This window comes from Triturus cristatus, chromosome 9 (genome assembly GCF_964204655.1).
Source record: "Triturus cristatus chromosome 9, aTriCri1.1, whole genome shotgun sequence".
NCBI classification, from domain to species: domain Eukaryota; kingdom Metazoa; phylum Chordata; class Amphibia; order Caudata; family Salamandridae; genus Triturus; species Triturus cristatus.
In genome coordinates, this window is record NC_140592.1 from 1,283,401,573 (window position 1) to 1,283,417,952 (window position 16,380).

Here is a 16,380-nt window from a genome sequence, read left to right on the forward strand (position 1 = left end):
GTAAATGTTCTGATGTCTTTCTTTTCCGCCCGTCACTGCCAAGAAAGTCTTCTAGTGTGCGAGGGATATTCGTGTTTTGTTTTTCAGAAACAACCCCCATTTTGGGAGACCACGGAGGAGACAAACCCCAAGTGTTTTATGCAAGTAATCTTGTTATTTGGCAAGCAGTAGTCCAGACGGTGGGGTGGACATCAGCATGACATCGCCAGGGTCAAAAGCAAGCCCTAATTTAGCTTAAATCCGCTACATTTGGTTTGGCACAGCGCCATGTTTTTTGGAAACCCCTCTTTGCTGCCTTGGTATAATCGCGCATGCGCAATGTTTCAAAAGTAGCCTCTAGACAGGCGTCCATGGCTCCCGGAACACCTTACCCTTCGTAAATCACTGAGAGGCAGCCATTGAAGTCTTTCTTTTATTTCACCTTTGAAATTAATGTTTCTTTCTCAATCACATTTACTTTTATAAAATTAACACATTTCAGCATGTGAGCCCCATTTATTTATTCGAACATCATTTAAAGCAATTTCATCAGAAAAGTAACAAAATAAGGTGTAAACCATGCAATAAGTTAAGGGTCTTCCAAAATAAAACAGCAATAAAATCTGAAAGCACTAAGACAAGGGAAATAAAAAAACTCCCCCCTATCAAATGTCTGGATAATGTGAACCCTAAGGACACTGTAGGGGTGGAGAAGAGAATGCACCCTGCTTCCTCACAGAGAGGGACCGGAGGCGGGAAGGCCCACGCCTCCCTGTACAAAGAGCAGTGCTTGATTTGTAAAAATATAAGTGCCAGGGCCCACGGAACTTCTTACGAGGCCACCGTGGTTGGTCCTACCCACTGTCCCCCCAAATACAAATGTGTAACATTTTGCAGAATTCCAGGTCCTCTCAAGCTGTTAGGATGATCAGCTAGTTTCATCTTTCTGAGTATATTGAACACCTTGTTGATGAGCTCTTCTCGATAATAGCGCCACCATGTGGTGGAGGGTCATAAATAAGTGTCAGTGTTTAGAATAAGTGTCAGGGCCAAGCTTGGCAAACACCAGCACAAATTAAGCACTGTTGAGAGGGCAGGAAAAGGAAAAGACCAAAACCACTGACATCAAGGGGCAGGATAAGGGAGCGACCCGCGCCTCCTTGTATGTGAGTACAAGGAATAAGGAAGTCACTGCCCCAATATAAGGGGCAGGGAAAGGGAAACCTTCTTCATTCAAAGGGAAGGAGGTGCTCTCGGCCACTCACATCGGAGAGGAGAATAGAGCGAACCACGTCACTTGTGCCTTGGGAAGAAAAGAAACTCACTGTCCCATAATAGGAACAAAAGAGGAAAGTCCTTCACTCTCTAAAACCATGGAGAAGGTGAGAGGACAATAGCCACACCCCCTACCACTAGGACAGGAAAAGGAGAAGCTCCACACACAATGATGAAGATGAAGAAAGCTACTGCCCCCTCATACCCTGTGGCAGGAAAAGAGAAAGACTGGTGCACCTGATGTGGAGGGGCAGGAGCAGGGAACACCCAGCACACCAAGGAGCAGGAGATTGGAAAGATCCCCTCACCCCCATTCAGGGGGCAGGAGCAGGGACATACATACACCCTCACATCAAGGGGCATGAGAAGAGAAAGTCTCACACACCTCACATCAAAAGGCAGAAGAGAGAGGCCCACACCCCTCCCATCAAGGGGCAGAAGAAGAGAAAGCCCAACAGCCCTCAAACAAGGGGCAGGAGAAGAGGAAGCCCACAGCCCTCACATCAAGGGGCAGGACAGGAGGAAGCCCGCAGCCCTCACATCAAGGGGCAGGAGGGGAGGAAGGCCCACAGCCCTCCCATCAAGGGGCAGGAGAAGAGGGCGCACCACAGCCCCTCACATCACGGGGCAGGAATAGAGAACTCCCCACACCTCCTCACATGAAGGAACAGGAGAAGAGAAAGCCCCACAGCCCCTCACATCAAAGGGCAGGAGGGGAGGAAGCCCCGCAGACCCTCACAACAAGGAGCAGGAGAAGAGGAAGCCCACAGCCCTCCCATCAAGGGACAGAAGAAGAGAAAGCCCCACAGCCCCTCACATCAAAGGGCAGGAGAAGAGAAAGCCCCACAGCCCCTCACATCAAAGGGCAGGAGAAGAGAAAGCCCCACAGCCCCTCCCATCAAAGGGCAGGAGGAGAAGGTGTTCCACAGCCTCTAATACCATTGTGAATGGGAAGCTCCCTGGCCCCCTCATTTAAAGGCACAAGAAAAATCCCCTCTTTTTAGGGGGAAAGGAACCATGCCCTGATTCTACTTGTCATGGGGCAGGAGAAGGGATAATCCCTTCACCTCCTACCACAGCACAGGAGAAGTTCTTTGTCGCATCATATCATAGTGCAGCAAGCTGGAGGGCCAGCCCCTCTACTCCCCCCCTCCCCCAAACCATGAGGAAAGGTTTGCACCCCTCATAGGATGAGAAGGGGGTGAAGGTCCCTGCCACCTCAGACCTTCTGGAAGGACAAGAGACGCTTCCGCATATGGAAGTAGAAGAGGGATCACGACCCCATCATAGTAAAGGAAATAGAAGCTACCTACCCCCTTGTAACTTGAGGACAGAGGGAAAGATGCCCTAAGCTCCCTCGGGTTCTTCCCTCTTCCTCCGAATAAGTGTAGGCCAACTTCCCTTGCCTCTACAGTGGCCAGTAGAGAAGCTCTGTATCCTGTTACAACCTCACAAACTCCCCCTCCCCTAAAACCTTACAGTACCAAAAGAAGGCTCTCCCAGGTCTCACCCCATAGCCCAGGAAAGGTTCTGAGGCCTCCTCACCCCATAATGGAAGAGACCCTCCCATGCCTCCTCAGGGGAGATACTCCCAGACCTTCTCACACCATGAAGGAGACACTCCAAGACCTCCCCAAACCATAGAGGAGAAGACACTCCAAGACCTCCCCAAACCATAGAGGAGGAGACACTCCCAGACCTCCTCACGCCATAGGGGAGGAGACACTCCAAGACCTCCCCAAACCATAGAGGAGGAGACACTCCCAGACCTCCTCACACCATAGAGGAGGAGACACACCAAGACCTCCCCAAACCATAGAGGAGGAGACACTCCAAGACCTCGTCACACCATAGAGGAGGAGACACTCCCAGACCTCCTCATACCATAGAGAAGGAGACACTCGCAAACTTGTTCACACCATAGAGGAAGAGACACTCCAAGACCGCCCCCCAACTATAGAGGAGGATACACTCCCAGAACTCCTCAAACTTTAGGGGAGGAGACACTTCCAGACTTCCTCACACCATAGGGGAGGAGACACTTCCAGACTTCCTCACACCATAGAGGAGGAGACACTCCCAGACGTCCTCAAACTATGGAGGAGGAGACACTCCCAGACCCCCTCAAACTATAGAGGAGACACTCCCAGACCTCCTCAAACTATAAAGGAGGAGACACTCCCAGACGTCCTCAAGGGAGACACTTCCAGGCCTCATCACACCATAGAGAAGGAGACATTCCCAGGCTTCCTGACATCATAGAGAAGCAGGCGCTGCCAGGCCTCATGGCCCTGGAGAAAGAAGCTCTGTGCCCTCACAGAAAGCTGAAGGATGCCCCCTAGGTTCTCTTGCACCATGGAACAAAGACATTCTCCATGGCCTTCACACTAAGAAGAAAAGGAGATGGTCCCCAGCCTCCTCGCACCATGAGTCAGGGACAAGGTCTTGGCCACGCAGACCATGGGTATCACATCAGCATTGACCTGGGTACATGAGTTTGAGACCCATCCCAGGCCTGTGACTCTACCATCACAGGCTGATCTCTGCATTTTGACCTATTTGTAGTTGGGTAACTGCGCAACTTTGGTACTTTAGTAAATAGCAAAGGAAAGAAATATGTCCGTCCTCCTGGGACCGGATCGGCCGCCTGCTACTTCAACATAGAATACTAAAAAAGGGCGCAATGTAAACCGGAGGGTGGGTCGATGGTCAGAGACCTAAGTTACTATCCAGCGACAAAAGGTAACATTTAGAGAGGAGCGTTTGTACATATATAATATATAACACATTCTGCGGACACAATGTACATTTCTGAATAGATGGGGCTGCACCTGCCGGCGCCCCACATCCAAGCAGTGTCTGTCAAAGGTTCCCCCTCAGAGAGGTTCCGGGGGGCGCCGCTTCTTCGGTGGTTTTGTGGGTGTGAATATGCAGAGGTGGGCAAATGTCCTGCCAGTAATATAAATAGCTGTGAACTCACTGGGGTCACACCGGGGAAGAGGAGGGGACGGAGAAGCACCTCCAACCCACTTTAGTGGTTTCGACAAGCCTTCAGGACCTGCTGCCCTCTGTCCAATAGACGGACAGCCGGACCTCCATTATGACTGCTCAGAGCCACCAGAGGAGAGACATCTTGTTTCATTCTTACCCCAGCCTGACCAGGTAGGGCAAAATCCAGACAAGTCAATGCCTCTGAAAGGCCTGTAGGGCTGGGCTATTGTCACTCATAAGTCAGGTAGTGTCTGAAATGTGATGGACTCTGTCCTAGCTCTACTAAACTTTCAGAACCAGCAGCCTCTCACTTAGCGCAACGCTGTGATGTAAGAGACCTCCTCTGGGTGAAGGCGAGCAGTGACGTACTGGGGCTAGCCCCCCTGGACAGGATGGGCTACACCAGGGTGGGAACGGGCAGGGCTTAAGACGTGTTGAGGAGTTGCCTAGAGTACAAGCCCTGGTAGTAGGAAGGCTCCAGGGCGGATGGCTCGATAGCCCCCCTTGCGGACATGGTGGTGCTGCCCAGGGGGATGGAGGGCAGGGCGGCCCCGTAGGATGAGTACTGCTGCAGAGCCTGCTCGTAGGCTTTGAAGTCTAGCTTGTGTTGCTGCTCCGAGGAGGACATGAGGTTGGTGATGGAGAATGGGTGGTTGAAGGAATAGTGTGGGTCTCCCTTCAGGTGGAGCTGGGACTCGTGTGCTAAGAGGTGGTGAGGATGAGAAGAGTGAGCGGGGTGAGATGCGTGAGGTATGGAGGACGACCCCCCAGAAGATCCAGACGCAGACTTCATCTCGTGGCTTGAGTTGTTATGGTCCTGGGTCCTGGGGCTGCTGGAAGCATTGGACACTGGAGACACAGAGTCCATCTGGTTGAGCCGACTGTGTCCCTGGTGCAGGGGTGACCCAGAGCTGGAGTTTGAGTTTCCCGAGGGGTCTTTCCTGCCCTCTGGGGCACCCTTGCAGCCCCCTGGCTGCCTGTCACACTTGAATCGTTTCTGCCTGCGAAGGTAGCAGCCATTTTCAAACATATTGCCCGAGTCGGGGTGCAGGGTCCAGTAGGAGCCTTTGCCAGGCTTGTCGGGGGAGCGGGCCACCTTGACGAAGCAGTCGTTGAAGGAGAGCGAGTGTCGGATGGAGTTCTGCCAGCGCTGCTGGTTCTGGCGGTAATACGGGAAGAGGTCCATGATCCACTGGTAGATCTCACTGAGCGTCAGCATCTTGCTGGGGGCCTGCTGGATGGCCATGGTGATGAGCGAGATGTACGAGTACGGGGGCTTGGCGTGGGGGTAGCTCCTCCGGAAGGTCTTGGTGTCTCGGCTCCGGTTCAGGTTGGACGGGGCGTAGCCAATGGGGCTGAGACTGGAGTAGGGGCTCAGCCCATTCATGGAGGCCTGCTGGCCAGACAGGGTGTTCATGCTGCTTGGGCTGACAGCGGTGCCCATGGTGGGCACTCCAGCAGACATGCCATTCATGGGCCCGGTGGATCCTGGGTGCAGTCCAGACATCCCGCCGGGGCTCAGGCCAGGATTGGCGTAGGACATGTTGAAGGAGTTGGAGGCCATGTTGCCGCTGGGGTTCATGGACGTCATCGTCATGTAGGTGTTCATGGTGTTCATGGGCCCCAGGCCGGGGTTCATGCTGTTCACTGGGACCGAGGAGTAAACCTAAAGGAGAAGACGAGGAGACATTGGTGAGCTCAGAGACCCAAAAGAAACTTCGCACACAGTGTTTGGATGACAACAAGTTCAATGACAAGGATTCAACAGAGCTCCAGAAACCAAAGCAACAGCATATCCAATGACTGGAGCATAAGTGTGTATGTAACTCAGAGGTGACACAAACCATGGATGGATCCAAGCTCCCAGAGACCCCGGGGGACGCCACAGCCACTGACTATGGGGTCAACGTGATTGATACCGGGGGGGGGGGCGGGGGGCTTCACAGACTCAGGGGGTGGGGGGGCTGTAGTGAGCACAGATGATACATTCAGGGAATGTGTGATAACATGTTCATATAACCCAGAGGTGACACAAACCATGGATGGATCCAAGCTCCCAGAGACCCCGGGGGACGCCACTGACTATGGGGTCAACGTGATTGATACCTGGGGGGGGGGGGCGGGGGGCTTCACAGACTCAGGGGGTGGGGGGGCTGTAGTAAGCAGACATGATACATTCAGGGAATGTGTGATAACATCTTCATATAACCCAGAGGTGACACAAACCATGGATGGATTCAAGGTCCCAGAGACACCTGGGGACACCACAGCCACTGACTATGAGGTCAACGTGATTGATACCTGGAGGGGGGGCGGGGGGCTTCACAGACTCAGCGAGTGGGGGTGGGGAGGCTGAAGTGAGCAGAGATGATACATGATACATTCAGGGAATGTGTGATAACATGTTCATATAACCCAGATTTGACACAGACCCATGGATGGATTCAAGGTCCCAGAGACCCCGGGGGACGTCATATTCACTTACCAAGAGGCCAACATGTTTAATTCCGGAGGGGGGTTCAACCCTCAGATATTGGGGCGCTCAGGGCTGAAGCAGAGATGATAATACATCTATGTATTGGAGGATAACAAGTTTATAAACATGAGAGGTGATACATATGCAGAGATCCAAGGATGCCTAGCCCGGGGGATACCACATCCACTGACTATGGGGTCCCCATGCTTGATACCTGGGGGGGGGGGCACACACTCAGAGTCTGGGAGTGGGCGAGCTAAAGTAATCTGAGATGAAAATACATCCAGGGATTGCGTGATAACATGCTCACATAACTGGGAGGTGATACACACCCCGGGATCCAAGGACCTAGAATAACAGTGAGCTGACCAATAGATGAAGAGGGGTGACCCAAAAAGGCCTCTGTATATGAATATATGGTTCGTTTTTATTTAAGGATTTTTATGACACAAGGCTGCCGAGACCTAAAAATAGCATCGAAGGAAGAAACAGGTTCCAAGAACAGGAGGCTGCACAGAACCAGAGACCGAAAGATACACAGAACCAGAGACCAGGGGATGCACAGAACCAGAGACCAGAGGGTACACAGCACCAGACACCAGAAAATACACAGAACCAGAGGCTAGAGGATACACAGAGAGCAGAGACTAGAGTATACACAGAACCTAAGACCAGAGAATACACAGAACCAGCGACCAGAGGATACACAGAACCAGAGACCGAAAGATACACAGAACCTGAGACCAGGGGATGCACAGAACCAGAGACCAGAGGGTACACAGCACCAGACACCAGAAAATACAGAGAACCAGATACCAGAGGACACACAGAACCAGAGGCTAGAGGATACACAGAGAGCATAGACTAGAGTATACACAGACACAAGAGAATACACAGAACCTAAGACCAGAGAATACACAGAACCAGAGACCAGAGGATACACATAACCAGCGACCAGAGGATATACAGAATCAGAGACCAGAGGATACACATAACCAGCGACCAGAGGATACACAGAACCAGAGACCAGAGAATACACAGAACCCGCGACCAGAGGATACACAGAACCAGCGACTAGAGGATACACAGAGACCAGAGAATACACAGAACCAGGGACCAGAGGATACACAGAACTAGAGACCAGAGGATACACAGAACCAGCGACCAGAGGATACACAGAACCAGAGACCAGAGAGTACACAGAACCTGAGACCAGAGGATACACAGAACCAGAGACCAGAGGATACACAGAACCAGCGACCAGAGAATACACAGAACCAGAGACCAGAGGATACACATAACCAGCGACCAGAGGATACACAGAACCAGAGACCAGAGAATACACAGAACCCGCGACCAGAGGATACACAGAACCAGCGACTAGAGGATACACAGAGACCAGAGAATACACAGAACCAGGGACCAGAGGATACACAGAACTAGAGACCAGAGGATATACAGAACCAACAAAAGAGGATACACAGAACCAGAGACCAGAGAGTACACAGAACCTGAGACCAGAGGATACACAGAACCTGAGACCAGAGAATACACAGAACCAGAGACCAGAGGATACACAGAACCAGAGACCAGAGGATACACAGAACCAGCGACCAGAGAATACACAGAACCAGAGACCAGAGGATACACAGAACCAGAGACCAGAGGATACACAGAACCAGCGACCAGAGAATACACAGAACCAGAGACCAGAGGATACACATAACCAGCGACCAGAGGATACACAGAACCAGAGACCAGAGAATACACAGAACCCGCGACCAGAGGATACACAGAACCAGCGACTAGAGGATACACAGAGACCAGAGAATACACAGAACCAGGGACCAGAGGATACACAGAACTAGAGACCAGAGGATATACAGAACCAACAAAAGAGGATACACAGAACCAGAGACCAGAGAGTACACAGAACCTGAGACCAGAGGATACACAGAACCTGAGACCAGAGAATACACAGAACCAGAGACCAGAGGATACACAGAACCAGAGACCAGAGGATACACAGAACCAGCGACCAGAGAATACACAGAACCAGAGACCAGAGGATACACAGAACCAGAGACCAGAGGATACACAGAACCAGCGACCAGAGAATACACAGAACCAGAGACCAGAGGATACACAGAACCAGCGACCAGAGAATACACAGAACCAGAGACCAGAGGATACACAGAACCAGAGACCAGAGGATACACAGAACCAGCGACCAGAGAATACACAGAACCAGAGACCAGAGGATACATTCATTTCTTTTCAGCCATCTGTATTTACTCATTCAAGCCTCTCTTTTGCATCTCCATCTCACTAGTAGGTGAAGTACACAGTTCTCCCCGGCACATGTTCCACCTGCCCCATTTTGTATCCCATTTCTTGGGACATCCTCTGGATTCTAATACCTCTTTTTCCGCAATCATGCATTTATCTAGTTCTCTTGCCCAGCTCCCGGGAGATGGCACCCCAGTTGCACCCCAGTTCATTGCTATTGTGCGTTTCACCAGTGTGTAGCCCAATGTGACCCATTGTTGTTCCACCCCCGTAAGGTCTGTTGCCTCGTATATGTTAAGGAGCCCCAGTTGTGATGTCATTTTAATCTCGGTACCTACGGCTCTTTGCATGTGGCGTGTGGCTGTTTCCCATAAGGTCCGTATACCTGCCGCTGACCGCGGCCCCCGCAGGGGGCCACTCGGCGGTCGGCGCCTTAGTGGCCCCGGGGCCCCGGTCACCCCTCCCCACTCCCTCCTTCGGGGGGGGGCGGGGGCAGGGATCCTGATTGTGCCCCCCTCCGTGTCGGGGGCCGGAAGTGACGCGCAAGGCGCGTCACTTCCGGGCCCAGGTGTGAGGGGAAGGCTATTTAGCCTTCCCCCACCCTCACTGGCGACCTCTTTGTCCGCTTGCGTCTAACACTCCCATTACCTTGGGGTTATCTCGACGCTACATAGGAGGTGCCTTTGCGGCGGGGGCAGCATGATAGAGGTGGGCACCGCTGCATCTGGCCGGTGGGGCGATGGCTAAATGGGCAACCTAAACTTCAGTGGTGTGGCGCAGGTGCGCACCGGTTGCCGTGGTTGGGGTGGGGGTCGGGGCGAGCGAGGTGGGCATTGTAAGAAGTGATATGTATGACCACCCGTTGGGCTCTCGCTCTGTGCTCCAGATCCCCCCCCCCCCCCAAGGGGAGGGCTGCGAGCCGCGGGTCGCATCGCAGTCCTGGACAAAGCATTTATTCCCCGTGTGTATGCAATATGTAATGTAAAGTGTGCCAATAATTGTGTAGGCACGCTACGATAAAGGCAATGAACGCAGATTTGGTCGTGTTCGTTCACGCGAGACTGTGATTTTGGGGCAAATCGGCGCCAGGAAGGTAGTATGGGGGGAGGGCGCAAGCGAGCACCATGCTGCTTGCCAGGTTCAGGGTGGGGATGAGGGCAGACGCGAACAGGGTGTGCATGGTTAACGTGATGTATGAGCACCTGTGTCCTCTCTCCCCCCCCCCCCACTCTCCCCCCCCCTTTTTTCTTGCGGTACAGCCACGCCTTTTCGTGTATGCATATTTCTTGCGCTTATGCTGGTTTCTTTTGCAGTACATTCGTCCGCTTTCACTGACTGGAGGATTATTAATTGGCGACAGAGAGACGCGAGACAAACACCATCCGTATTCGGGGCTCAGACGGGAGTAAGTACGGGAAGTTGGGGGATGGGGGTACCTCTCGGAGTAGCATGTGGCACTCAGGAGCGAAGAACTAACCTCAAAGGGGGTGAACAGGCGGTTAACTTTCTCTCTTTCCCAATTGCAGATAAGAGAGAACAACCGATAAGTGATGGACAGCCAAGGATTATCCCCCCCCCTTTTCACACCAGGGACACAGGTTGAGGAGTCTGTGCCGGACACTTCGGAGGAAGCACGGATTGCCGCTTTCCTGGAGCTGACGAGGGCCAAGGGTTTAGCTTGGGCGACGGAACTATTGAAAGCCAGTACCCCCCCAGACTCTGGGATAGCGATGGACGGTCCGGCTACGGATAAGGATGTAGGGGAGGTTGCGGGCCCGTCACGGTCGAAAAGAATCCGCCGCCCGACGAGCAAAGACTTTCCGGTAGAACAGCCACCGGCTCGGAATAGAGCGGCCCCTCCTCACAGGCCCCCAGCGCCCCCCCAGGCGGCGGTTAGCTTGGGGACGGGGGCGCACAACGGTCTGCCTGGCCCGCCCCAGGCGACATTTGCCTCAGCAGAGGATTTGGGTAAGCTTGCAGACACTTTAAAAGACTTCATGGCTGAGGTCAGATCCGGTCTGCTGCTTGCCAGGTCACCCCTAGGGGTTGGTCCGGCCGCCCCACCGCCGCCGACTGTTATCCCGGCGCCGGGGGGCTTCACGCAGGTGTGGTGTCAGCCGCCGGCTGCGTTGGAACCCCCTCCGCGGCCCACACCCCCAGCTGCTGCTGTGGCCGAGAGCGCGGCAAGTGCGGTTGATACTGCAGTAGTGGTTCCCCCAGTGGTACCGACGCCGGCACCAACGCTAGCCGTAGCACCTAAGCCTCTAGTTACCACGGCCCCGCTAGTATCGGGCCGCTGTTCACTCGCTTGGATGGTCCCTCTAGTGGCCAAAGAAGGGATTTGGCGCAGGGAATTTATTGATATCTTCACCCTTCTCATGCATGGGGCGGAGGGGGTAGATACCAGAAGGATGGGCAACAAGGAAGAGGACAAGCGGGTGCGGTATCATGTATATCCCACCAAAAATATTGTGACTTGGGGTCAGGCCTTTGCCATTTTTGCGGCAGTGATAGTGGAGAAATTCCCAGATGAAGGGCCTGGTCTCTTCCACTATGCAAGCGTGATTACTGAAGAGGCTGCTAAGGGTGGGGGCATGGGATGGTACCACTACGACTGTGACTTCCGCAGACAGAGAGCAATCTGCCCAGATCTTGAATGGGACCAGTTGGAGGTCCGTTTATGGGTAAAACACATGGGCAAGCATACTGAGGGGTCTACGACGAAGTCAGGTACAGAGAGCGGTGTAAAGAGCAAAGAGAAAGAGGATAAAAAGGAGAGGAAATGGGAGAGCAGGAAGTCCTTTCGGGGCGGGCGTGGGGGGGGTCGCAGGCCTGGCTTTCGGGCACGGTCTTCTGGAACTTGCAGGCTCTTCAATGCAGGGTTCTGCTCCTGGGACAAATCATGCCGTTTCTCCCACAACTGCAGCGTGTGCGGGGCCCCCCATGCCGCTACCGCATGCTCCAAGCGCGACACCCCCGACAAGCCTTCATCCAGCAAGTAGCCCGGGGGGCTCCCCCCCTCCTGCGCTTTGGCCCCCTGCGTACACAGCTGCCAGCGCGCATGACCTAGCCCCACACGACCATGTGAAAGGGCCCTCTCCCATCTGCGTAAAGAACCTCCTCAGCGCACTCCGCGGTTACACTGGCAAGGAAGGGTCCCTCATTTCTGAGGGTTTCTTAGACGGTTTCCGCATTCCTTATCAAGGCCCCTTAGTGAGCAGGGATGCGGAGAATCAGAAGTCAGCTAGGGAACACCCGGAGGTAGTGCGGGATAAAATAGCGAAGGAGGTGTCTTTGGGCAGGGTGGCGGGCCCATTTTCATCACCCCCTATGCCCCACTTTGTGATTTCTCCCCTGGGGGTGGTACCAAAAAAGGAGCCAGGGGCTTTCCGACTTATCCACAACCTATCACACCCAGAAGGGGACTCCGTGAATTCCTGGCTGGACGAAGGTAAATGCTCAGTGTCTTACTGCTCCCTAGACCTGGCAGTCGACATGATCAGGAGGGCAGGGAAGGGAGCCTGGTTGGCCAAGTCTGATATCGAATCGGCCTTCCGGCTCCTGCCAGTACACCCGGACAGCCAACACCTTCTGGGCTTCAAGTGGGGGGACCAGGTCTTTTATGATAGGTGTATGCCCATGGGATGCTCGGTGTCTTGTGCGTACTTTGAGGCGTTCAGCTCCTTCCTACAGTGGGCCTTAACAAACAGGTATGGCATTGAGGGAGTGACCCACTACCTGGATGATTTCCTGTTCATCGGGGGAGCTGACTCGCAAGATTGTGCACGGGCGCTGCAATGTTTCAAGGAATTGGCAGGACACTTGGGCGTACCTTTAGCTCCTGGTAAGACCGAGGGTCCGGCGCAGGTTTTGGTATTCTTGGGCATCGAGTTGGACACGGTAAAGGGCGTGTCCCGACTCCCTGCGGATAAGGTACAGGCCCTGCGTCAGGAGATCTGCGAACTACTGGGTAGGGACAAGGCTACTCTAGGTGAAATCCAATGCCTGCTAGGGACCCTGAATTTTGCGCTAAAGGTCATACCCATGGGGAGGGTCTTTGCACGCAGGCTAGCTAGGGCGACTGCTGGTATAAAGAAGAAACATCACTGGGTCAAGTTGGGGACAGGGCTGAAGCAGGATCTGGCGGTATGGAGCGAATTCCTCGCCTGCTTTAACGGGACGGTTATTTGGAAGCAGCCCTGGATTGATAGTCAGGAACTCTGTCTTTTCACAGATGCCTCAGGCAGGGAAGGTTTTGGGGCTATCCTGGGCGAAGAATGGTGCGCGCAGGGATGGCCCAATGTTTGGCGCAGGCGTAGGATCACCAAAAATGTTACTGTGTTGGAGCTCTTCCCGATTGTTGTTGCATTACACCTATGGCCGGCGGCATTGTCAGACAGAAAGGTGGTTTTCTGGTCTGACAACATGGCGGTCGTTCAGGCAATTAACAACCAGTCCGCCAGGTGCCGGCTGGTGCTGTGCCTACTAAGGGAGTTGGTCCGGGCTTGCCTGCGTATCAATGTGGAGTTTAAAGCCAGGCACATTGAGGGTATTCAAAATGTGGCAGCTGACGCTCTTTCTCGTTTTCAGTGGCTCCGATTCAGGGAGGCCTGGCCGCGGGCGAGAGCGCAGATGACCCCATTCCCGGACCATCTATGGAGGATCCTGCAGTGGGACTGAGCCTGAAAGCGATGGGAGAAAGAGCTCTGGCCCCAGGTACCAGAAAGCGTTACAGCGCCCACATGGCAACATTCAGAGCAACTTCTGGGGCACTGGGTACTTCAGGTGCTGCGTTGGTGTCCCAGGTCCGAGCATTCCTGGTGTGGGCTAGGGGACAAGGGAAGAGCCGCTCATGGGTGGGCAGTCACTTGGCAGCCGTAAGCCACGACACTAGGTTGTCTGGCGGGGCGGATCCCACTAACTCCTATCCCATCCGGGCCGCCTTGAAGGGTTGGGCTAGGGAGGAGCCCAGGGCCCCTGATAATCGAGCGCCCATTGATTTCGAAATCCTGAAAGGCATGCTAGGGGCTCTCGAGTTAGTCACCTACTCTCATTACGAGGCCACGCTGTTTTCAGCCACATTCTGCTTAGCATTCTTCGGGGCTTTCAGAGTCAGTGAGTTAGTGGCTAGGTCCAAGGTCGACTGTTCAGGGGATGCGCTGGCAATTTCAGACGTGTCCATTTCCGGGTCACTGACCATTCTTTTACGCAAGTCCAAGACTGATCAGTCGGGGCGGGGGATCAGGGTGGTTCTCCAGCCCCTAGGTGACCCCAGGTTCTGCCCAGTACAATGGGTAAAGGCGTTTTTGGAACACAGACCGCCTGGCCCTGGTTATCTCCTGTTGCATTCAAATGGTACCCCTGTAACTAGATACCAGTTCGAGCAGGTAATCAGGGCCAGTTTAGCCAGGGCGGGGCTCGCCCGGCCGGACAGAAGGTATTCCAGCCACTCCTTCCGCATTGGCGCTGCCACCGCCGCTCACCTGGCGGGTTTAGAGGCCGCTCAGGTGAAGAAACTGGGGCGTTGGGAATCTGATTGCTATAAGATATACGTTCGCCCGTGAGGCAGCGGTCAGTAATGTGTTTGTGATTTATGGTGTGTATCGTTGAAATCACCCTTTCTGATTAAATAACTTGTGTGTACACCATGTCTCCTCTTTATTAGGATGAGTGGTGTGGGTGATCGGGCATTCATTTGTCGCCCGGGCGGCCCAATGGGCATTGCACCGTAATTGGATGCGACACTTCCCGCAGACCGAAGTGGAATGGATGGGGGTGCCGGGGATGAGATGGTTCGAACTCAGGAATAAGATCGAGCAGAGACTAAGAGCACACGGGTCCACCTTGCCCCACCTGTTGGTGATACACCTGTGCGGTAACGACCTTGTTACCCTAGGGAGACGATTGCTGTTATTAGCCATGAAAAGAGACTTAGGGGAAATCTGCAAACGTCTGGGCGAGTGTGAGATCGTGTGGTCTGAGATTATTTCCCGCAGGTCTTGGCGGGGAGCTAAATCCTTGGAAGCGGTGGAGCACTCCAGGAGGCGCATTAATGGAGCAATGCGTAAGTTCACAGCCCAAAGGGGTTTGGGCTTTATTCGCCATGAGATGATTCGGGGGAATGTGAAGGGGTACTTCGACTTGGATGGAGTACACCTCTCCCAAATAGGCATGGACCTGTTTTTATTGGATTTAAGCGAAGCATTGGTGAATAGAGGGTGCAGGTAAAGAGCTAGGTTGGTGGGGGGCCCTGGCTGCGACGGTTAGCCGCCTCCAGGGCTGTGGCGGAGTTACAGGGCGATCTGGAAGCAGGCCGGTACAAAGGGTACCTCTGCGCGGCACCACGTGGTGCCTGAGCCAAAACGAGGAGCCTCCAGAGAGGTCCCGGAAGCCGGTCGGCGCCCCGCTAGGCCTGCGGGCGGTTGTGGGCCTGAACAACCGGGGGCTTGCTATGCGACGCTCCGCCCCGAGAGGGGGGGTGTGAGTAGAATTTCAACGGCACGTGATCGGAAAAAAAGAATCACTTGGGGGGCAGCACTTGCGGGTCGTTCCCGTGCTGCCCGGCTCATCAGGCGGGGCAGGTGAAGTAGATGGCCGCCTGCCCTTGGATCGCCCGTAAGATAACCCACCTATTACATATCCTGGAATTATGTAATAAATCCTGCAGCATTTGTTACCCATTTACAACTGTTTCTTGTGTCTTCTTTGGGTAACCTAAATTTGGGGGAAGGGGGTGAGCGGGGTGCCCCTGGGGGTACTATGCCGCTGACCGCGGCCCCCGCAGGGGGCCACTCGGCGGTCGGCGCCTTAGTGGCCCCGGGGCCCCGGTCACCCCTCCCCACTCCCTCCTTCGGGGGGGGGGCGGGGGCAGGGATCCTGATTGTGCCCCCCTCCGTGTCGGGGGCCGGAAGTGACGCGCAAGGCGCGTCACTTCCGGGCCCAGGTGTGAGGGGAAGGCTATTTAGCCTTCCCCCACCCTCACTGGCGACCTCTTTGTCGCCCACCTCGCCTTTTTACCCTCCCTACCGCTTACCCGGCGTGGTGTGGTGGGGTGGGGTTTTTGGCTGAACGTTTTAATGTTTTATTTTTCGTTGCAGGCGGAGTTACAGGGCGATCTGGAAGCAGGCCGGTACAAAGGGTACCTCTGCGCGGCACCACGTGGTGCCTGAGCCAAAACGAGGAGCCTCCAGAGAGGTCCCGGAAGCCGGTCGGCGCCCCGCTAGGCCTGCGGGCGGTTGTGGGCCTGAACAACCGGGGGCTTGCTATGCGACGCTCCGCCCCGAGAGGGGGGGTGTGAGTAGAATTTCAACGGCACGTGATCGGAAAAAAAGAATCACTTGGGGGGCAGCACTTGCGGGTCGTTCCCGTGC

At 54.4% G+C, this 16,380-nt stretch overlaps 1 protein-coding gene across 1 annotated transcript in view; it reads right to left on the bottom strand.

Annotated features, from left to right (window-relative positions):
* Positions 1–398: 398 nt before the first annotated feature.
* FOXA1 (forkhead box A1) overlaps positions 399–16,380 on the bottom strand; it is an 84,057-nt gene continuing 68,075 nt past the window's right edge. Inside the window, exon 2 of the mRNA XM_085627464.1 lies at positions 399–5,911. Coding sequence (XP_085483590.1) covers positions 4,670–5,911 — 1,242 coding nt within the window. The 3' untranslated portion in view covers positions 399–4,669. The remainder of the gene's footprint in view (positions 5,912–16,380) is intronic.